Source organism: Salvelinus fontinalis, chromosome 7 (assembly GCF_029448725.1).
Source record: "Salvelinus fontinalis isolate EN_2023a chromosome 7, ASM2944872v1, whole genome shotgun sequence".
Taxonomy (NCBI): Eukaryota; Metazoa; Chordata; class Actinopteri; order Salmoniformes; family Salmonidae; genus Salvelinus; species Salvelinus fontinalis.
In genome coordinates, this window is record NC_074671.1 from 20,204,980 (window position 1) to 20,230,893 (window position 25,914).

At 42.4% G+C, this 25,914-nt stretch overlaps 1 protein-coding gene across 1 annotated transcript in view; it reads left to right on the top strand.

Annotated features, from left to right (window-relative positions):
* Nucleotides 1-25,914, top strand: part of dnah5l (dynein, axonemal, heavy chain 5 like) — an 88,287-nt gene that overhangs the window by 16,405 nt on the left and 45,968 nt on the right. The window contains exons 13-40 of the mRNA XM_055928621.1: nt 1,205-1,368; nt 10,429-10,548; nt 10,646-10,847; nt 11,483-11,578; nt 11,701-11,874; nt 13,713-13,802; nt 14,290-14,445; nt 14,819-14,958; nt 15,166-15,317; nt 15,592-15,799; nt 16,608-16,695; nt 16,873-16,996; nt 17,213-17,382; nt 17,608-17,700; nt 18,099-18,302; nt 18,536-18,616; nt 18,706-19,110; nt 20,459-20,577; nt 20,663-20,799; nt 20,936-21,098; nt 21,240-21,351; nt 21,437-21,565; nt 21,652-21,851; nt 22,295-22,448; nt 22,585-22,851; nt 24,527-24,655; nt 24,894-25,109; nt 25,613-25,759. Coding sequence (XP_055784596.1) covers nt 1,205-1,368; nt 10,429-10,548; nt 10,646-10,847; nt 11,483-11,578; nt 11,701-11,874; nt 13,713-13,802; nt 14,290-14,445; nt 14,819-14,958; nt 15,166-15,317; nt 15,592-15,799; nt 16,608-16,695; nt 16,873-16,996; nt 17,213-17,382; nt 17,608-17,700; nt 18,099-18,302; nt 18,536-18,616; nt 18,706-19,110; nt 20,459-20,577; nt 20,663-20,799; nt 20,936-21,098; nt 21,240-21,351; nt 21,437-21,565; nt 21,652-21,851; nt 22,295-22,448; nt 22,585-22,851; nt 24,527-24,655; nt 24,894-25,109; nt 25,613-25,759 — 4,440 coding nt within the window. The remainder of the gene's footprint in view (nt 1-1,204; nt 1,369-10,428; nt 10,549-10,645; nt 10,848-11,482; nt 11,579-11,700; nt 11,875-13,712; nt 13,803-14,289; nt 14,446-14,818; nt 14,959-15,165; nt 15,318-15,591; nt 15,800-16,607; nt 16,696-16,872; nt 16,997-17,212; nt 17,383-17,607; nt 17,701-18,098; nt 18,303-18,535; nt 18,617-18,705; nt 19,111-20,458; nt 20,578-20,662; nt 20,800-20,935; nt 21,099-21,239; nt 21,352-21,436; nt 21,566-21,651; nt 21,852-22,294; nt 22,449-22,584; nt 22,852-24,526; nt 24,656-24,893; nt 25,110-25,612; nt 25,760-25,914) is intronic.

Consider the following 25,914-nt stretch of genomic DNA (forward strand, 5'->3'; position numbering starts at 1 on the left):
GATGTACAGACATTATGGACAGTATGTGATGGGATGTACAGACATTATGGACAGTATGTGGTAGGATGTACAGACATTATGGACAGTATGTGATGGGATGTACAGATATTATGGACAGTATGTGATGGGATGTACAGACATTATGGACAGTATGTGATGGGATGTACAGACATTATGGACAGTATGTGATGGGATGTACAGACATTATGGACAGTATGTGGTAGGATGTACAGACATTATGGACAGTATGTGATGGGATGTACAGACATTATGGACAGTATGTGATGGGATGTACAGACATTATGGACAGTATGTGATGGGATGTACAGACATTATGGACAGTATGTGATGGATGTACAGACATTATGGACAGTATGTGATGGGATGTACAGACATTATGGACAGTATGTGATGGGATGTACAGACATTATGGACATTATGTGATGGGATGTACAGACATTATGGACATTATGTGATGGGATGTACAGACATTATGGACAGTATGTGGTAGGATGTACAGACATTATGGACAGTATGTGGTGGGATGTACAGACATTATGGACAGTATGTGATGGGATGTACAGACATTATGGACAGTATGTGGATAGAATGTGTAGTATATCCGAGGAATAGTATATGTACAGCAATAGTTAAATAGGGTGGCCTTGACTAGAATACAGTATATACATGTGAAATAGGTAAAACAATATGTAAACATTATTAAAGTGACCGATGTTTCATGTCTATGTACATAGGGCAGCAGCCTTTAAGGTGCATGGTAGAGTAACCGGGTTGTAGCCGGCTAGTGACAGTGACTAAGTTCAGGGCAGAGTACTGTGTGGAGGCTGGTGATAGCTTTTTAACATTCTAATGGCTTTGAGATAAAAAAAATCTGTTTTTCAGTGATATCAGGGTGGGTGGAAATAAGCAATAGATTGATGAAAATGCTGCCAAATAATATTCTAAGACTATATATTCTGAAGGCTAGAAATTCTAATGCTTATGACTTTAGCCATTCGGATTAATGCTTTTGCAAAGTGCAAACAGTCCTCACAGCCTTAGCTCATGTATGTTTATATGCAGATCCTTGGAAATATGCATGCCACAAACAAACATAAAATATAAGACGACAAGACTAAAACACTGCACCTGTATGTGTACGACCAATTATACAAGAGATGTCCTTGTTTATTACCTCTTCTAGACGACCATGTTGGAACACATCCCCAGCCTGATGAACAGCATCCGTATGATCCACAGCATCTCCCAGTACTACAACACCTCAGAGAGAATGACCTCTCTCTTTGTCAAGGTCACCAACCAGATGATTACAACCTGCAAGGCCTACCTATGCCAGGATCATGACAGGTATTTATCCGGATATAATAATATATGTGATCACTGAAGGAATTGAACCCACAACCTAGGCATTGCTAGCAGCACACTCTTAGCAAATGAGCCACACAGCTGGCTGTCATCCTCCCTGGTACAAAATCAATGATGCTCTGCAATTGTTCTGGTCTGCTGAAGTAAACATGTATCACACGTCCTTAGCAGTGTTCCTGCCTGGTTGCTACAGAAACACGAGGGGACATTGTTAACGTTTTAAACCTGTATTGTCAGATTTATGACATGTTGCATTCTTAACATAAAAAATGCCCTTGTTATGCAATTTATGTATATATATATATATATATATATATATATATATATATATATATATATATATATACATACAATGCATTCGGAAAGTATTCAGACCCCTTGACTTTTTTCACATTTTATTACGTTACAGTCGTATTCTAAAATTGATTAAATAGATTGTTCCCTCAACAATCAACACACAATACCCCATAATGACAAAGCAAAAACAGGTTTTTAGAATTGCAAATGTATTAAAAATAAAAACATAAATAAAATATTTACATAAATATTCATACGCTTTGCTCAGTACTTTGTTGAAGCACCTTTGGCAGCGATTACAGCTTCGAGACTTCTTGTGTATAACACTACATGCTTGGCACACCTGTATTTGGTGAGTTTCTCCCATTCTTCTCGGCAGATACTCTCAAGTTCTGTCAGGTTGGATGGGGAGCGTTGCTGCACAGCTATTTTCAGGTCTCTCCAGAGATGTTAGATCGGGTTCAAGTCCGGGCTCTGGCTGGGCCACTCAAGGACATTCAGAGACTGTCCCGAAGCCACTCCTGCGTTGTCTTGGCTGTGTGCTTAGGGTCCTTGTCCTGTTGGAAGGTGAACCGTCGCCTCAGTCTGAGGTCCTGAGCGCTCTGGAGCAGGATTTCATCAAGGATCTCTCTGTACTTTTCTCTGTTCATCTTTCCCTCAATCCTGACTGGTCTCCCAGTCCCTACTGCTGAAAAACATCCCCACAGCATGATGCTGCCACCACCATGATTTACCATAGGGATGGTATCAGGTTTCCTCCAGACGTGACGTTTGGCGTTCAGGCAAAAGAGTTCCATCCTGGTTTCATCAGACCAGAGAATCTTGTTTTTTAGTCCTTTGGGTGCCTTTTGGCAAACTCCAAGCAGGCTGTCATTTACCTTTTACTGAGGAGTGTCTTCCGTCTGGCCACTCTACCATAAAGGCCTGATTGGTGGAGTGCTGCAGAGATGGTTGTCATTCTGGAAGGTTCTCCCATCTCCACAGAGGAACTCTGGAGCTCTGTCAGAGTGACCATCGGGTTCTTGGTCACCTCTCTGACCAAGGCCCTTCTCCCCCGCTTGCTCAGTTTGGCTGGGCGGTCAGCTCTAGGAAGAGTCTTGGTGGTTCCAGACTTCCATTTAAATACGCTGAAGGCCACTGTGTTCTTGCGGACCTTCAATGCTGCAGACATTTTTTGGTAACCTTCCCCAGATCTGTGCCTCGACACAATCCTGTCTCTGAGCTCTACGGACAATTCCTTCGACCTTATGGCTTGGTTTATGTTCTGACATGCATTGTCAACTGTGGATCCTCATATAGACAGGTGTGTGCCTTAACGGAAACAGGATGCACCTGAGCAGGGTCTGAACACTTACAACAAGGTATTTCTGTTTTTTTTTTAATACATTTGCAAACATTTCTAAAAACCTGTTCTCATTTTGTCATTGTGGAGTATTGTGTGTAGATAAATAAGGAAAAAAATTGAATTTAAATACATTTTAGAATAAGGCTGTAACGTAACAAAATGTGGAAAAAGGGAAGGGGTCTGAATACATTCCGAATGCACTGTGTGTGTGTGTATGTATATATATATATATTTGGTTCACTTAGAAATGTCCTTGTTTTTGAAAGAAAGGCACATTTTTGGTCAGAAATACAGTGTAGACATTGTTATTGTTGTAAATGACTATTGTAGCTCGAAACGGCAGATTTTTTAATGGAATATCTACGTCGGCATACATAGGCACATTATCAGCAACCATCACTCCTGTGTTCCAATGGCACGCTGTGTTAGCTAATCCAAGTTTATCATTTTAAAAGACTAATTGATCATTAGATAACACTTTTCCAATTATGTTTGCACAGCTGAAAACTGTTGTACTGATTAAAGAAGCAATAAAACGGTCCTTCTTTAGACTAGTTGAGAATCTGTAGCATCAGCATTTTTGGGTTCGATTACAGGCTCAGAATATATATATATATATATACAGTACGAGTCAGTTTGGACACACCTACTCATTCAAGGTTTTTTCTTTATTTTTACTATTTTCTACATTGTAGAATAATAGTGAAGACATCAAAACTATGAAATATCACATATGGAATCATGTAGTAACCCAAAAAGTTTTAAACAAATCCAAATATATTTTTTATTCTTCAAAGTAGCCACCCTTTGACTTGATGACAGCTTTCCACATGCTTGGCATTCTCTCAACCAGCTTCACCTGGAATGCTTTTCAAACAACCTTGAAGGAGTTCCCACATATGCTGAGCACTTGTTGGCTGCTTTTCCTTCACTCTGCGGTCCAACTCATCCCAAACCATCTCAATTGGGTTGCGGTCAAGTGATTGTGGAGGCCTGATTTGTTTAACTCTTTTTTGATTACGACATGATTCCATGTGTGTGTGACTGACGGTTTCAAATCGGTCTTAAGTAGCAAAATATGCAATTGTGGTTTTTACATTGGATAAAAGTAGAGACGCAGCGCTACAAAATGGTATATCATTCCCTACAGTTGAGGAAATTTGGCTTTGGAAGTTGATAAACTTGATAAACTATAGCTAACCAAGCAAATAGCTCTTTCTGTCAAAATTAGAAACGTGTAATATCTGAAAATGTATCTAGCTAGACTATCTTACATCATTATACATATACATCGTATACATCATTCATTGTTGGACGCGTCTCCTGTCGAATGCGATGGTTGCCCTTAGTTTGAAGACATAACATTTACATTTAAATCATTTAGCAGACGCTCTTATCCAGAGCGACTTACAATCCAGTGACAGGTGTTTTCTCCATCTCCTTAGCTATCATACTCGAATTCCACTGATTTCAAAACTCAGTCCTTCAGCGATACATTTAAAAAATAAAAAAAGCAGTGTTAGACAGGATTACCTAGACAGACTGACCAGCTGAAATTGACAGAAGCGTGCTATATGGCAGACCAATCCAAACTCATCTCTCAGCATGTCCAGCCGACTCATTATCTTAACCAATCATGGCTAGCGGGAAGGTTGCTCACTTTTTCCGTGGCTAAACCAACTAGGCTTGTATTTAACAATTTTATTCGTATTTCCAGGTGGCATACAAGTTTGTTATAAAGGCATATAAAAGTTCCCATGTTTGAGAAGGCATTTCTGCCAAAAAACACATTTTTATTTTAAAAAGAGTTTACATTAATAGTGACCCGTGAAACAGGTCACGTGTTATTTCATAGGTTTGATGTCTTCACTATTATTCTACAATGTAGAAAATAGTAAAAATATAGAAAAACCCCTGAATAAGTAGGTGTGTCCAAACTTTTGACTGGTACTGTGTGTGTGTTATATATACAGTGGGGCAAAAAAGTATTTAGTCAGCCACCAATTGTGCAAGTTCTCCCACTAAAAAGATGAAAGATGCCTGTAATTTTCATCATAGGTACACTTCAACTATGACAGACAAAATGAGAAAAAAAAATCCAGAAAATCACATTGTAGGATTTTTAATGAATTTATTTGCAAATTATGGTGGAAAATAAGTATTTGGTCACCTACAAACAAGCAAGATTTCTGACTCTCACAGACCTTCTTTAAGAGGCTCCTCTGTCCTCCACTCGTTACCTGTATTAATGGCACCTGTTTGAACTTGTTATCAGTATAAAAGACACCTGTCCACAACCTCAAACAGTCACACTCCAAACTCCACTATGGCCAAGACCAAAGAGCTGTCACCAGAAAGAAGGACACCAGAAACAAAATTGTAGACCTGCACCAGGCTGGAAAGACTGAATCTGCAATAGGTAAGCAGCTTGGTTTGAAGAAATCAACTGTGGGAGCAATTATTAGGAAATGGAAGACATACAAGACCACTGATAATCTCCCTTGATCTGGGGCTCCACGCAAGATCTCACCCCGTGGGGTCAAAATGATCACAAGAACGGTGAGCAAAAATCCCAGAACCACATGGGGGGACCTAGTGAATGACCTGCAGAGAGCTGGGACCAAAGTAACAAAGCCTACCATCAGTAACACACTACGCCGCCAGGGACTCAAATCCTGCAGTGCCAGACGTGTCCCCCTGCTTAAGCCAGTACATGTCCAGGCCTGTCTGAAGTTTGCTAGAGAGCATTTGGATGATCCAGAAGAAGATTGGGAGAATGTCATATGGTCAGATAAAACCAAAATAGAACTTTTTGGTAAAAACTCAACTCGTCGTGTTTGGAGGACAAAGAATGCTGAGTTGCATCCAAAGAACACCATACCTACTGTGAAGCATGGGGGTGGAAACATCATGCTTTGGGGCTGTTTTTCTGCAAAGGGACCAGGACGACTGATCCGTGTAAAGGACAGAATGAATGGAGAGATTGAGATTGAGATTTTTTGTGAAAACCTCCTTCCATCAGCAAGGGCATTGAAGATGAAACGTGGCTGGGTCTTTCAGCATGACAATGATCCCAAACACACCGCCCGGGCAACAAAGGAGTGGCTTCGTAAGGAGCATTTCAAGGTCCTGGAGTGGCCTAGCCAGTCTCCAGATCTCAACCCCATAGAAAATCTTTGGAGGGAGTTGAAAGTCCGTGTTGCCCAGCAACAGCCCCAAAACATCACTGCTCTAGAGGAGCTCTGCATGGAGGAATGGGCCAAAATACCAGCAACAGTGTGTGAAAACCTTACAGAAAACGTTTGACCTCTGTAATTGCCAACAAAGGGTATATAACAAATAATTGAGATAAACTTTTGTTATTGCCCCACTGTATATGTACACAGTTAAAGTCGGAAGTTCACATACACTTAGGTTGGAGTCATTAAAACTTGTTTTTCAGAAACAAAATTGTAGACCTGCACACCAGAAGCAAATCTCTTGTTAACAAATCTCTTGTTAACAAACTATAGTTTGGGCATGACACAAGTAATTTTTCCAACAATTGTTTACAGACAGATTATTTCACTTATAATTCACTGTATCACAATTCCAGTGGGTCAGAAGTTTACATACACTAAGTTGACTGTGGCTTTAAACAGCTTGGAAAATTACAGAACATGGTGTCGTGGCTTTTGAAGCTTCTGATAGGCTAATTGACATCATTTGAGTCAATTAGAGGTGTACCTGTGGATGTATTTCAAGGCCTACCTTCAAACTCAGTGCCTCTTTGCTTGACATCAGGTGAAAATCAAAAGAAATCAGCCAAGACCTCAGCAACAAAATTGTAGACCTCCACAAGTCTGGTTCATCCTTGGGAGCAATTTCCTAATGCCTGAAGGCACCACGTTCATCTGTACAAACAATAGTACGCAAGTATAAGCACCATGGGACCACGCAACCGTCATACTGCTCAGGAAGGAGACACGTTCTGTCTCCTAGAGATGAACGTACTTTGGTGCGAAAGTGCAAATCAATCCCAGAACAACAGCAAAGGACCTTGTGAAGATGCTGGAGGAAACAGGTACAAAAGTATCTATATCCACAGTAAAACGAGTTCTATATCGACATTACCTGAAAGGCCGCTCAGCAAGGAAGAAGCCACTGCTCCAAAACCGCCATAAAAAATACAGACTACGGTTTGCAACTGCACATGGGGACAAAGATCGTACTTTTTGGAGAAATGTCCACTGGTCTGATGAAACAAAAATAGAACTGTTTGGCAATAATGACCATTGTTATGTTTGGAGGAAAAAGGGGGAGGCTTGCAAGCCGAAGAACACCATCCCAACTGTGAAGCACGGGGGTGGCAGCAACATGTTGTGGGGGTGCTTTGCTGCAGGAGGGACTGGTGCACTTCACAAAATAGATGGCATCATGAGGGAGGAAAATGATGTAGACATATTGAAGCAACATCTCAAGACATCAATCAGGAAGTTAAAGCTTGGTTGCAAATGGGTCTTCCAAATGGACAATGACCCCAAGCATACTTCCAAAGTTGTGGCAAAATGGCTTAAGGACAACAAAGTCAAGGTATTGGAGTGGCCATCACAAAGCCCTGACCTCAATCCTATAGAACATTTGTGGGCAGAACTGAAAAAGTGTGTGCGAACAAGGATGCCTACAAACCTGACTCGGTTACACCAGCTCTGTCAGGAGGAATGGGCCAAAATTCACTCCATTTATTGTGGGAAGCTTGTGGAAGGCTACCCAAACATTTGACCCAAGTTAAACAATTTAAAGGCAATGCTACCAAATACTAATTGAGTGCCTGTAAACAGCTGACCCACTGGGAATGTGATGAAACAAATTAAAGCTGAAATAAATCATTCTCTCTACTATTATTCTGACATTTCACATTCTTAAAATAAAGTGGTGATCCTAACTGACCTAAGACAGGGAATCTTTACTAGGATTAAATGTCAGGAATTGTGAAAACTGAGTTTAAATGTATTTGGCTAAGGTGTATGTAAACTTCCAACTTCAACTGTATGTATATATATATATGTTATTAGTTTAAGCAGCCTGTGTTTGTCTATTGTTGTGACTTAGATACTAATTTAGATACTAATTGATATATATATATATATATACACACACACAGTGGCAAGCAAACTGTATGTGAAACCTTTGGAATTACCTGGATTTCTGTATAGATTTGTCATAAAATTTGATCTGATCTTCATCTAAGTCACAACAATAGACAAACACAGGCTGCTTAAACTAATAACACACAAACAATTATACGTTTTCATGCCTTTATTGAACACACTGTGTAAACATTCACAGTGCAGGGTGGGAAAAGTATGTGAACCCTTGGATTTAATAACTGGTTGACCCTCCTTTTTGCAGCAATAACCTCAACCGAACATTTTCTGTCGGAGCGGATCAGACCTGCACAACGGTCAGGAGGATTTTTGGACCATTCGTCTTTACAAAACCATGTCAGTTCAGCAATATTCTTGGGATGTCTGGTGTGAACTGCTCTTTTGAGGTCATGCCACAGCATCTCAATCGGGTTGAGGTCAGGACTCTGACTGGGCCACTCCAAAAGGCATAGTTTCTTCTGTTAAAGCCATTCTGTTGTTGATTTACTTCTGTGTTTTTTGTCGTTGTCCTGTTGCACCACTCAACTTGTTGAGCTTCAATTGGCGGACAGATAGCCTTACATTCTCCTGCAAAATGTGTTGATTAACTTGGGAATTCATTTTTCCGTCGATGATAGCAAGCTGTCTAGGCCCTGAGGCAGCAAAGCAGCCCCAAACCCCGATGCTCCCTCCACTATACTTTACAGTGGGGATGAAGTTTTGATGTTGGTGTGCTGGGCCTTTTTTTCTCCACACATAGTGTTGTATGTTCCTTCCAAACAACTCAACTGTAGTTTCATCTGTCCACAGAATATTTTGCCAGTAGTGCTGTGGAACATCCAGGTGCTCTTTTGCAAACCTCTGGCGTGCAGCAATGTTTTTTTTGGACAGCAGTGGCTTCTTCCGTGGTGTCCTCCCATGAACACCATTCTTGTTTCGTGTTTTACGTATCGTAGACTCGTCAACAGAGATGTTAGCATGTTCCAGAGATTTCTGTAAGTCTTTAGCTGAAACTATAGGATTCTTCTTATCCTCATTGAGTATTCTGAGCTGTGTTCTTGCAGTCTTCTTTGCAAGACAGCCACTCTTAGGGAGAGTAGCAACAGGGCTGAACTTTCTCCATTTATAGACAATTTGCCTTACCATGGACTGATCAACATCAAGGCTTTTAGAGATACTTTTGCAATCATTTCCTGCTTTATGCAAGTCAACAATTCTTAATCTTAGGTATTTTGAGATCTCTTTTCTTCCAGGGATGGTTCACATCAGGCAATGCTTTTTGTGAATAGCAAACTCAAATTTTGTGAGTGTTTTTATAGGGCAGGGCAGCTCTAACCAACATCACCAATCTCGTCTCATTGATTGGACTCGAGGTTAGCTGACTCCTGACTCCAATTAGCTTTTGGAGAAGTCATTAGCCTAGGGGTTCACATACTTTTCCAACCTACACTGTGAAAGTTTAAATGATGTATTCAATATAGACAAGAAAATACAATCATTTGTGTGTTATTAGTTTAAGCACACTATGTTTGTCTATTGTTGTGACTTAGATGAAGATCAAATCAAATTTGATGACCAATTTATGCAGAAATCCAGGAAATTCCAAAGGGTTCACATACTTTTTCTTGCCACTGTATATATACTGTATGCCATAATTAAACCACATTATACACATAAATATACCGCATATTAATCAATCTCCATGTGTGACAAATTAAACCCTGAATGAAAAATATTGATTTATTTTGCAATCTAACAAACTGCAGCTATAAACCGTTTCGACCTATTTCCGTAAAGTAAGTAAGCCTCTGAAATTGAAGTAGGGATGCAGGCAATTTTTCAGCACAGTCATGGTATGCAAGCAATATTATAAGTCACCCAATAACTTCTTGCAGAAAGTGACCCTGCTTTCCAACTCAAAGACTCTGTAAACTGCAGTATTATGCTCATATTTCAGGACAAATCTACTCTCTCTCAAATCTAAAAATGTTGCTTCATTCATAAGTACATTTGTCTATTCTAGAGGACATTCAAATTAAAGCAGTTAATTTGACATTTTAGCTTCCAAATAATCAACAACTATGGTGATGCATGTGAGGTTATGTTTAAAATTGTGCTTAAGTAAAGTAAACCTACGACTGTGCCAAGCAACTATTGCGAAATAAATATTATAGTATAATTATATTATTCACACTTTGGAAGGATTTCTATGCCTTATTTGTTAGCATATGAAACAGTGTTGTTGAAGGACGTCTATGGCATGTCTCCTCTCAGAAAGGAGATGTTGAGGAGGATCAGAGAATGCACACAGCTCAACCAGGAGTATCAGCTGTGCTTCCAGAGGGTGCGAGAGAAGCTTCGGGACAACCCCAACGACAAGCAGTTTGAGTTCAGGTAAACTTTTCTTTTCAATAAAAAACTCAGTTTTACCAATAAAATAGTTCAAAAACGAATTTAGCGCACCTCAAATAAACACTTCATTCCACTGCAGTGAGAATTACATCTTCGGCAAATTCGACACATTCTGCAAGCGACTGGAGAAGATTGCAGACATGGCCTCCATTTTGGAGGACCTCGCATCTCTGCAACACATGAAAGTGGAGGGGATCGAAAAGATCTTTGTTCGCTATCAGACCATTGTGACCACCGCCAAGTCCAAGACCTACAATGTGCTTGACCACCGCAAGTTGGAGGTACTATTTTATTTTAATTAGATATTTGACCTATATTTTACCAGGCAGGTCAATTAAGAAAAACATTGCATTTACAATGATTGCCTGGCAAGAGACATAAAGCCTACTGTGGGGCAGGGGGCGGGGATAAAAATAAAACACAGACGGAAGACACTTGGCAACAGTACAGATACATCACCAGACAGACAGTGGAAGCAAAGCACATCACGACAAGAAAGTCATCGCCGCACTACATGAAGAGAGTCCTATGGCAACAAACACCATGGCACAAACAATGTTAAGGGCAGACAACAGAACAAGAGAAAACGACAAAGTGTCAGACCACAATACAAGGATCATAGCACTACTGAATAGCCAAATGGACAGATAGAGGCAACAAATAATAGCAGCGCAAGCAGCCAGTCAGAAAACAGAGTGAGAGTGTCCATGATTGAGTCCTTAATATCAAATGTATGATGAAGTGCTGGTTGTAAAAACAGACGATAATACCAATTGATCAATCTGGCTAGTACAACTGCCATAACTCCATGAAATTGTAATAAAATGGTTTCTGTGAGGGTTTTAAGTTGATCAAAAGAATTGTATTGAATTGTCTCTGAATTGTATGAGTGCTACAGATCCTGCTCTTTGCTCAGTTTGACAGTGACTACACAGAGTTCAAGTTCCAGATCCAAGGACTCTTCCAGTCTCTCCAGTCATTGCTAGTGACCTGGTTTGAGCAGTCACTAACCGTGAGTTCTGATCCAAAAAGTCTCTATGACATCTAAGGGTACCAACTAATCTCGAATTGTAAAGCATGCTTCTATGATGATTGGTCACCTTTCACTTCGCTGAATTCTTTCTCTACCATTAGACTGAGCGAATGCTTGAACTCCTCTCTAAGTTTGAGAATGGCGTCGGTAAGCAGCTGGACCTCACAGACAAATACATGGCAGTACTGCAGCGCTATAGCCGAGACCTGGAGCTTGTCAGGAAGCTCTATCAAAAGCAGAAGGACAACCCTCCCATTCCGCGAAACATGCCTCCTGTGAGTCCAGCAAATTGGTAGCATTTCATGATAAAAGCATGATGAATTATGTGTTTTTCTTCCAGCATTCTTAAAAATAAAGGAGAGCCGCACACTCTAGGAGCTCAGATGCAAAAAATATTTAATTTACCAACATTTCGACAGGCAAGCTGTCTTCATCAGGGTACAATGGTGGCTCCCGAGTGGCGCAGTGGTCTAGGGCACTGCATCGCAGTGCTAGCTGCGCCACCAGAGTCTCTGGGTTCACGCCCAGGCTCTGTCGCAGCCGGCCGCAACCGTGAGGTCCGTGGGGCGACGCACAATTGGCATAGCGTCGTCCGGGTTAGGGGTTATGGAGGGTTTGGCCGGTAGGGATATCCTTATCTCAGTATGTAAAAAAATGTAATAAAATGTGTACTGTAAGTCGCTCTGGATAAGAGCGTCTGCTAAATGACTAAAATGTAAATGTACAATCACATACACTGCGGGATGACTCGTTTATATATAGTGTCAAGACACACAGGTGTCTGTAATCATGGCCAAGAGTGGCCTAATATCATTGGTTAATTTCTCAAATATTAAAATGGCATAGAAAGAGCAGCATACAATAAATACAAATGGATGGCATACGATCATAGACTCACTTAAGACCACACAAGCCTACAAACAACCACAATGGCAAAGTCACAACAATCACAAGAATGGCTTCAGATCAAAGTCCACGTTGAGACCGAAGGGAGCAAGGGTCTTTAAGTTAAAGATCCAGGCAGCCTCTCATTTTAACAATAAATTATCAAGGTCACCCCCTCTCCATTATATGCCAATATAACGCAGAGACGAAATCGAGTGGCCTGCCTCCAAAAAGTGAGCCGCAACTGAGTAGGTCAAGTTTTGGCACCTAATGGTGCTACGATGCTCTGAGATACGTACTTTTAATTCACGCTTTGTTTTAGCCACATCATTTTTACCCCAAGGACAAGTTATAAGATAAATAACTGCCTTAGTGGAGCACGTAATAACACCTTTGATTGGGATCGATTTCCCTGTTTGTGGGTGTTTGAAGGATCTGCATTTATAAGTGCCATTGCATTGAGCACAGCCATTACATTTGTAATTTCCATCCAGTAGGGGCGCAAATAGACGTTGTTCAGGAATATCTTGGGATGGTAAATCAGAGTGTACCCAATTGGTCTCTGAGATTTCTGCCCCGCGAAAATACGACCAAGGGAAGGTCCGAAAACACATTACCGAGATTATCATTGGATTTTAGAATGAGCCAATGTTTGTGAACGATTCCCTTAATTTGTTCAGAGCGCTTTGAATAGCAGGTAGTTAGAATGCAAGAATGCGTCTTTTTGCGAGACTGCCCTTGAAAAACGTCATGTCTCATTCACTGTTTTTTTATAGTATAATGTACTCAGACCTCTGTGGCTACTGCAAAATACATTTTGCACATTTGCTGGCTGCCCATAGAGCTATGCAGCACTTCCTCAGTTACATTTGATGTAGGATGACTATGGTGTTAATGTCACAGCCTGTATGAAAGAGGATCTAATGCAGGGCTCCTCCAACCCTGTTCCTGGAGAGCAACCGTCCTGTATTTTTTTCACATCTGATTATAATAATTAGCTGGTTGATGAGATGAATCCGGTTAGAACCAAGCCGGGTTGGAGTGAAAACCTACAGGAGGGTAGCTCTCCAGGAACAGGGTTGGAGAGCCCTGATCTAATGCATTTATCCCTTTTCAGACATTTAAGGCGTACTAAACAAATACAGTGTGAAGAACACAGTCAGCACATACAGAATGTCAAGAGTCTTTTTGGTCTTCATAAGTTTTAAAATGCTTCTCTCTCTGGCAGGTTGCAGGGAAGATTATGTGGTCGCGGCAACTATTCCGAAAGATTGAGTTACCTATGTCTATCCTGAAAAACAAAATGGACATTCTAAAGGTAGTGTTTTACAATTTCAATAACATTTCCTCAATTGTTTTGTTTCATATGTAACCCTAAATTAGGTAGATGTGATACTTTGGATTGACACTTTACCAACTTTGTGTCTTCTGAATTCATACTTTTGTGTGGGAAGCAAATCAAAGGAAATTAAATGTAATGTGACGTCGTTGAAATGTTATATCTACAGTGCCTAATTTGTATGGTGGGTGGGTGTCTTGCTAATTGCCTATAATTTCCACCTTTTGTCTATTCCATTTGCACAACAGCATGTGAAATGTATTGTCAATCAGTGTTGCTTCCTAAGTGGACAGTTTGATTCCACAGAAGTGTGATTGACTTGGAGTTACATTGTGTTGTTTAAGTGTTCCCTTTATTTTTTTGAGCAGTGTATTTAGAATGCATTCCCAGTACATTGCTTCATTCTGAGCAGTATGCTCACGTAGATATTGTTACAGAGACTCATGCTTCTCTTTTTGTCTGGCAGACCCCTGAGATGAGGAAGGTGATCAGAAGCTATAACAAGATGGCCGCCGTTCTCCTTGAGTTCGAGCTCCTGTACCACAGAGGCTGGAGCCAAGCCGTGGAGATGGGTCGTCACGGCCTGAATGCATCGCTGCTCGTCAGAGACCCAGAAACAAAGGTTCTGCCCATTCCAAAGTGCTGCTAATGTCGACATTATATTCAGACAATGGCCTTTTACTTAGAGGCCAAAGCAACACCTTGCATTATTTTTCATAATGTCAACATTATATAAGCGTGTGTTGTGCAAATTTGAGATTTACATTAACATTTTTGTCATTTAGCAGACGCTCTTATTCTTAGCGACTTACAGGAGCAATTAGGGTTAAGTGCCTTGCTCAAGGACACATCGGCACATTTTTCACATGGTTGTATTGTGGATTCGAACCCGCAACCTTTCCGTTATTGGCCCAACGCTTTTCACCGCTAGGCCTACCCTCTCCCATTTCTCTCTGTTAACTCACCCTTCAATATTGTGATTCTTACCTGCCCAGAAGATATATGTTAATCTTGACTGCTTGGTCCTGGAGGTTCTGCATGAGGCTAAGTGCATGCATAAGCTTGGCGTAGCGGTCCCAACGGTGATCCTGAATATGTGTGCCAAAGAAGTCGAGCTGAAGGCCCAGCAAAACAGGTGAGATATTATTGATTGAATCAAGTGTTTCAGTAATCAAGTGTTGAACTAAACCAAAACACCCTGTATCTCCCAGGACCAGGTTTGGTGACCAGGTGTTGACTATGGGTCTAATGTACAATACATGTCTATTTTTTACAACAGTTGAAGCAAAAATGCCCATGGTATCATAGAGGATGTTTTAATAGTGAAATCCCTTTGTCCCAGGCTACAGGAAATGCTGCAGGACTTTGAAGCAGTCTTGTCCAGGATCCCTCCCAACCTCCTCCCCCTGATGCAGCCCTTCATCAGACACGTGGAGAACTCTCTCTCCCCAGGGCTCACTACTCTCTCCTGGACATCACTCAACACTGACAGATGTGAGAGAAACACTCTGTAGTTTACTGGTACAATTCGACAGGGTTCTCCTATTCCAGTCCTGGGGACGGTTGTACAGTATGTGTGCAGGCGTTAGTTCCAACCCTGTGGTAATACACCTGATTCAGCTAATCATAACCCATTAGGAGGATTATGATTGGGTTAAATATCTGAATCAGGTGTGTTACTGCAGGGCTGGATTTAAGCATTGAATCTGGGATTGTGTTCTTTCAGTAATATTCAGACTTAACCAAACAGACTGTCCTTTTCTTGTAGTCATAGAGAATGTATATGGAGTACTGCAAGAACTGGAGCAAGTTGCAAAGGTTGCCATGGATACACTGGAGTGTCGCATCGAGAGAATCCTACAGGCCATGTCATCCACTGCCCTGCTGGTGCTGCCCGAGGATATGCCCGTTTCATCCCAAAACTTTCATAGCCAAGCTGAGGACACTGTGAGGTCTGCTGGGAAGGCACTGAGCATGTGAGTGCTGACTGAGCTCTACAAATTATACAGAAAGGTCAATTATGTGTAACGGATGTGAAATGGCTAGCTAGTTAGCGGGTACGCGCTATGAGCATTTCAATCAGTTACGTCACTTGCTCTGAGACTTTATGTAGGGTTTCCCCTTGCTCTGCAAGGGCCGTGGCCTTTGTGGAGCGATGGGTAACGATGCTTCGTGGGCGACCGTTGTTGATGTGTGCAGAGGGTCCCTGGTTCGCGCCCGTGTCGGGGCGAGGGGACGACGTAAAGTTATACTGTTACATTGATGCTGTTGACCCGGATCACTGGTTGCTGCGGAAAAGGAGGAGGTTGAAAGGGGGGTGAGTGTAACGGATGTGAAATGGCTAGCTAGTTAGCGGGTACGCGCTATGAGCATTTCAATCAGTTACGTCACTTGCTCTGAGACTTTAAGTAGGGTTTCCCCTTGCTCTGCAAGGGCCGTGGCTTTTGTGGAGCGATGGGTAACGACGCATCGTGGGTGTCAGTTGTTGATGTGTGCAGAGGGTCCCTGGTTCGCGCCCGGGTCGGGGCGAGGGGACGGTTTAAAGTTATACTGTTACATATGCCTATGTTGGGTTAGTCCAATATGTGAAATCTTAGTGTCATTACATGGTTTGATATGGACTTGCAACAAGTGACCAACAGACAAAGGATAATAAATGATTGGTGTTTTCAGAGTAATCGGTCTCTCTATTACCATTACCAACAACAGCATCGTTGATCAAATCATCAGGGTATCATTGTTTGCTCAGTTTCACTTCAGCTGTTTATCTTGATTTCACTGCAGCCAAAGTAAACAAGTGGAAATGTCAATGTACGAGATGACTGATGAGCTGAAAAAGAGGATGACGCCAGCAGAAGTAGTCAACCTAGAGGTGGGTTAGTGTGACTGACTCGGGGAACAGCGCAAGTTTTCAGGTCTCAGGACAAAGTTACTTTTCACACAAGTGTGGTTCAAGAAACCACCTCTGTTACATTAGCAGTAAACGCACAACTACACCTGTCAACAATGATAGAGCCTTTGTGTAACGCCTCAATGTTCTCTGATTCAGGGGTCTCTCCAGTGTCTACACCCGGATGCTAAACAGAAGACACGCTGCCAGTCGTGTCTAGCCTGTTGCTTTTACAACCTGATGGCTCAGCTGTGCCAGAGGAACACAGAGGCCCTGGTCAAAGGTGAGATTTCCGATTGTTCTTTTACCTATGTGAGGTCATCGGGGTTGGGATCAACTCTGTTTTAATCAAACCATGACCAAACCAAACCATTCATTCAAATGCAATAATTTAATGAAAACAATACACATTGGCAATAATAGTTAGTTGCTTTCGACTGAGTACCAAAACTGCCCTAAACTGACGTATGTTTTCCTATAATCATTTACATTTTCATAGCTACAAGGTCATCCCTTGATTCTCTGAGGCGAAGGCTTCATGTGGCGAGTTCCAAGTACCAGTCGTCCTCGTACCTGAGTCGAGCACAGGTCCAGGTTCCTCTCTTCAAGGCCTCTATTCAGCTGGCCATTCCCAACATCGTCCTCAAGCCCAGTCTGGAGGACATCCAGGTGCTCCTTGACACATTTAAAGAAATAGTCCACAGTCAAAGTTTGTTGGCAAATTGGATAAAAAAGATTAATGGAGAATATATATATTTAAGTCTATTTTATGTTATGAATATACACGTTAGTGTGTTTATTGCTATCTCTTCACTATTGAATTATTTTCCACTGATAAATCACATAGTATGGTGGCATTGTCCTCTGTCTTTGTCCCTTGCTTGTGTCTCACAGAGTACTGTCAACAAAGTTGTGAGCATTGTGCTGTCAATGGCTACAGACATCCCACTATGGACATTTTCCCATCTACATCACAAGCAGCTTCAGGTATGCTTGCTATCTGGTCGATGTATCTGCTGCTTATTACGTCTGTTGTGTTGCCTTGGACTTCTCTACTGTGAATATTTCTTATTGTTGTATATTTGATGAATTTGTACCTTTTCTCCATATAGTGTGTTTTATTTATTTTTAGTGTTATATTTCTTTTTATTGTGTGTTGTCCTGTTCACTGTTAGCCAGGTTGTATTGTAAATGAGAATTGGTTCTCAATTGACTTCTCTGGTTAAATAAAAGTGGAATAAATAAATCAAATAAATAAACTAAAGATTCCTGAATGGTATTACTATCATATTTCTTTCTTATAATTATTCCTACCTTAAATATTGTTCAGAAATTGAATGTAAGAAGTGATCCAAATTGGGGTCTTTTCCTGTGCCCCTCTCCAGGCAGAGCAGGCTGCAGTGAGGGACGCTGGGGACGACGGCCCCCTGACCAAGCAGCTGGTCCTCAAGCCTCTGGACCGGCAGCTGGCCGAGCACAAGGACGTCACCAAGGCCGTCATCCAGCTGGGTTCCATCGTGTCCTCCCTCAGGACCGAGGCTGGGGATGTACTGCAGGAGTTCCATCAATTCTCCACCCTGTGGAATCAGGTCTGCTGGGCTGGAAATGTTAGCGATACATAAAGAATGCTGGTGGCATCATCTTTGAATGATCCATTAGTATTCAAGTTCTACCAGAGCCAGGAATGTACGAAGCCAAGAATGAAAGAGAGAAAGACACAATGTCGATGAATTGATGTACTGTATCCAATGATTTGATATGATTTGATCATATTTGACCGTTCGGATCTACTGTATAACATGACTCGTATTGTTCTCCCCAGGACCCAGAGGAGGAAGTGAAAACCTTCCTGGAGACCAGTCCATCCCTCCCAGCGTTCAGCACTCAGATTTCCTCCTACTCTGTTAGTGACATTCACTCATTGTTTTACATATTGGATGGTTGTCATTCGATTTTGATCTGTTTGATGTGTTACTTGCTCACCTCATGCAGACAATGGAAGCTCAGATTGAAGGCTTGCCAGCCTCCTGCACTGTGGGTTCAGTCCTGTTCCACACAGACCACCTTAAGCTCTCCCTGACCCAGGAGTGCCGTGCCTGGAAACGGGCCTTTGGAGCTGCGCTGAACAGCCAGGCCTCAGCCGACATGGCCGACATCTACTCCTTTGTGGACGGCCTGACCAAGAGGCTCCAGAGGCCTGTCGAAGACCTGGAGGACGTTAGGGGAGCCATGGCCTCTCTCCGAGAGGTCAGAGAGGCAGAGATCCGGATAGACGCCACCATCGGCCCCGTGGAGGAGTCGTTTGCCCTGCTCAACCGCCACGAGTTGATCTTCAGCGACGGGAACGCAGAGAAGGTGGATGGGCTGACGTACACCTGGAGGAACCTCAATGCACTGGTGGGTGGAAAACGAAACCTGTCATGTATTTCACCACACATTTTCTCACCTGACATTTTATTGTTCCTCTATTCACTTGTCCTGTGTGGAGTGCTGTTTCTGATGCCAAACATTCTCTTGAGCTCTGCATGGCTTGTCAATCACCTTGTAACCCACTGAGGCAAAATATAAGAAAAGGAATTTGGAATTTGATGAAGTTTAAGACTCATGTACATTGACTGTGGTAGTTGTTGCAGCCAACCAAGACATATATTCTGTACATGTGGCAGTAGAGGGCAGCAAACCACTGAGTATGTGATGAACATGCTCTCTCTCAAGAATGAGTCAAAGATGGTGGATAAATGAAGGCCGTTTACCATTTTTATTTATGTCAGGGTTCCTGTCTGCTTTAAGGCCCAGTGCATTCAAAAACATGATTTCCTGTGTTTTATATATATATTTACACACCATGCGGTTGGACTAATACTGTGAAATTGTGAGAATTATGATAATGCCCTTTTAGTGTAAGAGCTGTTTGAAAAGACCGCCTGAAATGTCCACCTCTTTTTTTTTTTTTTTTTTTTTTTTTTGGGGGGGGGTGGATCAGCTTAATATTGCGGAAAGAATGTTGCTTCCAATGTAATTGTCTGCATCATTTCCAATCCCCCATATTTTTTGGGGTAAATGAATAATATATATCTATTCATGTATGCATACATATACACATATATACATACACATACCTACATAGACATACATACTTTTTTTAAAGAGTATACCTTTATTATTATTCCCTGCAAACCCTACCACCGATCCCCCAATTGGAGTAAACTGATAAACATTTCTGTTTTTACCTTCAATTTCTACATCTTATACACATTTTACAGACACAGTCTACTTTATAATAGTTCTCTCTTGTTTGTTCTTAGTCCTTCCTCTATTTCTTTTGTCCATCCAGTTTGATTTCCACTTGTAACTGTGCTATTTCACAATAGCTCCGCACCTATACACATTTCACAGATCCCGTATGTCCACCTCTTTTAGTGGGATGGATTTTTGGCCTGCCTGGTCAAAAATAAAGAGTTCCAAACCTCTCTGCCAGCTTGACCATTTTAATTGAAAAAAATCACAGTAAGGTATTTAATTGTTACCCAGAAATGATTTGACATTGAGATATAAACAGTTGCATTGGACCTTTAAGGGCTGGCTCTCCCATAGCCACCAATGCTTTAGCAGCTTGATCTGGTCTGCTTAGTTCATTAACTGTAAATGAATCAGAAAAAAGGAGCAAGTGAGATGTCTCACTTCCTCTTCCATCTCTGTTTGAGCTGTGCTCTGCATCTGAAACCAAAACAATGTCCATCAAAAGGTGATGGAAACCCAAAACACCCTGGTGAAGATTCAACCTGCCATGAAGGCAGACCTACTGTCAGGGGTGGAGACCTTCCAGAACTCTGTCCAGACCTACTACTCAGATTATGACAAAAGGTAGAATACAGTTATATTTTCCATTCAGACATTTTGCTCAATAGTTGATAGATTCCTGTAATCCACATGCTTTATGTTCATCAAGTGGCCCTGGAGTGGAGGGGTTGACCCCAGATGAAGCCAGCGACAGACTGCAGAGCTTCCAGGCCCAGTTCAATGAGCTGTGGAGAAAATATGTTACCTACTCTGGAGGGGAGGAGCTATTCGGCCTCTCAGTTAACGGTGACTATTCTCACATTCATATCCACATTGAAATAGACTGTTTCCTGGAACCATATTTTACATATCTTTGGACGTCAAAACACTTTCAATGGAGATTCAGGACTAGGCTAATATGGCTAATATCTCTCATTAACAGAATATCCCGATCTTCAGAGAATTAAAAGAGAGCTGGGTCTTTTGTCGAAACTTTACACGCTCTACAACTCTGTCACTGAAAGTGTCACTAGTTACTATGATATCCAATGGGCTGACCTAAACATAGACAAGATCAACAATGAACTGCAGGATTTCCAGAACAGGTAGAATCCCATAGACTGTAATATATACATGTCAATATGCTGTATTGGAAAATAATCTAAACGATAGATAACAGTTAAAATTGAGTTGCTGACTAATCCTTGTGAACATTGTGATTCCTCTATTTTTCCACTTTCCATAAGAATCCGGAAACTTCCCAAGGCGTTGAAGGAGTGGCAAGCCTTTAGTGACCTGAAGAAGACAATCGATGACTTCAACGAGACGTGCCCCCTACTTTACATGATGGCTAACAAGGTGAAACAATACCTTTCATTTAATCATCTACAACTCATATTGCTTTTCCTGACGTTTGTCCCTTTCAATCCCCTCTCCCTTTCAGGCGATGATGTCCAGGCATTGGAGCCGCCTGAGTGACCTCACAGGTCACATCTTTGAGGTGGAGTCAGAGAGCTTTGCCCTCAGAAACATCATGGAGGCACCACTGCTCAAATACAAAGAGGATATTGAGGTACTATGTCACCAAATCACCTCACCAAAATGGGCAAACAATATACTTGTAAAATAGAATTAGGCATGCTATGTTTATCTGGACAGGATGTGTGCATCAGCGCGGTGAAGGAGAGGGACATTGAGGCCAAACTGAAAGACGTAGTGGCAGAGTGGAGCAGCCACACGCTCACCTTCGCCCCCTTCAGGAACCGGGGGGAACTGCTACTGAAGGGTACTGACACTGCAGAGAAGGTGGCCCTCATGGAGGACAGTCTGATGGTGCTGGCCTCGCTCATGAGCAACCGGTAGGTACCACCACATCCTCATGTCTGATTTGATCAGCTGGGTTTCGAACCCAGGTACCACAATATTAGTAATCAGACATAAATTCAGAATTAAATTCAATGTTTACTGTACCTCTTCTAGGTGACCATACAGAAAGTTGTCGATGGCGGCAGGTAGCCTAGTGGTTGAGCGGCAGATAGCGTAGCGGTTTGAGAATTGGGCCAGTAACAGAAAGGTTGCTATTTCGAATCCCTGACCCGACAAGGTGAAAAATCGATCTGTGCCCTTGAGCAAGGCATTTAACCCTAATTGCTCCAAGGTCGCTGTTGATAATGGCGACTCTGGCTGTGACCCCACTCTCCAAGGGTGTCTCGGGGAGAGTGGGATATGCAACAAAAAACACATTTCCAATTCACACGTGTATTAATACCCACTGTACATGTGTGAAATTATACTTTTCCAGGTATAATGCCCCATTCAAGCCTTCCATCCAGCAGTGGGTGCTGAAGCTGTCTAACACCACTGAGGTCATAGAGAAATGGTTGACGGTTCAGAACCTGTGGATCTACCTGGAGGCCGTATTTGTCGGAGGGGATATCGCTAAGCAGCTGCCCCAGGTCATAACAAGCTGAACCATGCTCTGTTAACCTGTTGATTCACTATTGTTTCACATGAATGTGGATTCAATTGGAGCTTAGTGTGGATTCCAGGCTACTCAAGTAAGAACATGGCTACTAAATTTGTCCCATATAGGAAGCCAAGAGGTTCCAGAACATCGACAAGTCCTGGCAGAAGATCATGCAGCGTGCCCACGAGATGACAGGTGTGGTGCAGTGCTGTGTGGGGGACGAGACCCTCAGCCAGCTGTTGCCCCATCTTCTGGAGCAGCTGGAGGTGTGTCAGAAGTCTCTGAGCGGCTACCTGGAGAAGAAGAGGCTTGTGTTCCCTCGGTTCTTCTTTGTCTCCGACCCTGCTCTACTGGAGATCCTGGGACAGGCCTCAGACTCCCACACCATACAGGTACTGGACTGGACAAACTAAAAACATTCTATGGCTGGGTTACGTTAGGGCAACATTTTCTTCTACTATTTCTCCATGTCTGGTATGGCCATAGATACCATAGATACACTACCATGCCAAAAGTATGTGGACACCTGCTCATTGAACAGCTCAATCCAACATCTTGGGGATTAGTATAGACTTGGTCCCACCTTTGCTGCAATAACAGCCTCCACTCTTCTGGGAAGGCTTTCCACTAGATGTTGGAACATTGCTACGGGGACTTGCTTCCATTAATCCACAATAGCATTAGGGCACTGAGGTTGGGTGATTAGGCCTGTCTCGCAGTCGGCGTTCCAATTCGTCCCAAAGACGTTCGATGGAGTTGAGGTCAAGGCTCTGTGCAGGCCAGTCAATTTCTTCCACACCGATCTCGACAAACCATTTCTGTATGGACCTCACTTTGTGCACGGGGGCATTGTCATGCTGAAACAGGAAAGGACGTTCCCCAAACTGTTGCCACAAAGTTGGAAGCACAGAATCGTCTAGAATGTCATTGCATGCTGTAGCATTATGATTTCCCTTCACTGGAGCTAAGGGGCCGAGCCCGAACCATGAAAAACAGCCCCAGACCATTATTCCCCCTCCATCAAACTTTACAGTTGGCACTATGCATTGGGGCAGGTAGCGTTCTCCTGGCATCTGCCAAACCCAGATTTGTCCGTCGGGCTGCCACCTGGTGAAGCGTGATTAATCACTCCAGAGAACGCGTTTCCACTGCTCCAGAGTCTAATGGTGGCAAGCTTTACACCCCTTCAGCCAACGCTTGAAACCCATTTCATGAAGCTTCCGACGAACAGTTATTGTGCTGACGTTGCTTCTGGAGGCAGTTTGGAACTCAGTAATGAGTGTTGCAACCGAGGACAGATGATTTGTACACGCTTCAGCACTCAGTGGTCCCATTCTCTGAAGTTGTGTGGCTTACCAATTCGCGGCTGAGCTGTTGTTGCTCCTAGACATTTTTACTTCTGCTCTAGCAGGGCAGAAATTTGACTAACTGACTTGTTGAAAAGGTGGCATACTATGACGGTGCCACGTTGAATGTCACTGAGGGGCGGCAGGTAGTCTGGCAGTTAGGAGCGTTGGGCCAGTAACCGAAAGGTAGCTGGATCGAATCCCTGAGCTGACATGGTAAAAATCTTTCGTTCTGCCTCTGAGCAAATAGTTAACCCACTGTTCCACATGCGCTGATGACATGGATGTTGAGTAAGGCAGCCCCCCCACCTCTCTGATTCAGAGTGGTTGGGTTAAATGCGGAAGACACATTTCAGTGGAATTCATTCAGTGGTATAACTGACTAGGTATCCCCCTTTCCTTCTTCAGTAAGGCCATTCTGCTGCCAATGTTTGTCTATGGAGATCGCATGGCTGTGTGCTCAATTTTATAGACCTGCCGCAACGGGTGTGGCTGCTATAGCCGAAACCACTAATTTGAAGAGGTGTCCACATGTATTAATTGCTTGGTGTTTTAACTATTGTCTCAATGTGTAACTGTGCAGTCTGCATGATGTTTTTGACTGCATAAAATGAAATCAATCAAAATCAATGAAATGTAGTGAGGTTCTAGTTCTATCATTTGTCGTTATCACAAATTAAACCTCTCTCAAACTGTAACTTCTCTTCTCCTTTGGGTACAGGCTCATATGCTGAGTCTTTTCGACAATGTGAACTGTGTGGTTTTCCATGATAAGAACTATGACCAGATCCTAAGCTTCCAGTCCCAGGAGGGAGAGACAGTAGACTTGTCCGAACCTGTTTTGGCTCAGGTACACTTAACCTACTGTACACACTGCTGAGTTGAAGGCAATGCTCCTCAATGCGTGACTCACAGTTGGCATTGGTGTTCGGATACGTTTCAATACAAAATGGAAGTTTCTTATTCCCATAATAAAAAGCCATTCTGCTTTCATTCCTGATCATCCATCTATTTCATATGTTCACTGGTAGACTAATCATGAGGCCCAGATCCATTACTGAACATTGTTCTCTGATGGTGTCCGATAGGGAAATGTGGAAGCCTGGCTGGGGCTTTTGCTGGACAGAGTGAGGAAGACCATCCATGGCATTATCCGGCAGGCTCACATGTCCATCAGTGACGCAGGACTAAAGATGGTGGAGTTCCAGTCTGTGTTCCCAGCCCAGGTGGGTCTTCTGGGCATCCAGATGATCTGGACCAGGGATGCAGAGGAAGCCCTGGGGTTCAGCAAGGGAGACAAAAAGGTAACAATCTGGGCATTCCACTACTGTACATGTAAGATACTTGCAAGTATTTCAGTTGTGCTTGATTTAGCTTGAAGCTTCCACTTTTGGGACCATTCCATTGGTGCTAATGTACTGGGCAAAGTATATATTGTAGAATGTGGTTATACTGTACCTGAAAGGGAATTGTATTTTTTTTATTTTATTTAACTAGGCAAGTCAGTTAAGAACAAATTCTTATTTACAATGACGGCCTACCCTGGCCGAACCTTAACCCGAACGACGCTGGGCCAATTGTGCACCGCCCTATGGGACTCCCAATCACGGCCGGTTGTAATACAGCCTGGAATCAAACCAGAGTCTGTAGCACTGAGATGCAGTGCCATAGACGGCTGCGCCACTTGGGAGCCGGAATCTTCACCTCTAGACAAGAAGTAGCTTTATTTCTTAAATTTGATTGTGTTGATTCATTGTTGAATAATCTCTTTTGTGTCTTCTTCTTACTTCTTGACTTGATTGCACAGATCATGCAAACTACCAATCAAAAGTTTGGGGATATCCTGAATGAGCTGATTGATATGACCACTCGAGAATTGACCAGGAATGAACGCACCAAGTATGAGACTCTGATCACCATCCATGTGCATCAGAAAGACATATTCGACGACCTGGTGAGCATCCCTTTTGCATTTTTTCAAAGAACCCTACATATTTTTACAAGACTTTTCCCCAACCACATACAAGTTGATGTATTAATTATCTTAGAAGCCTTATAGTATTTTTTTGCAAAGCCCCGCAATAGTAAGATATTGGAATGACATCTTTT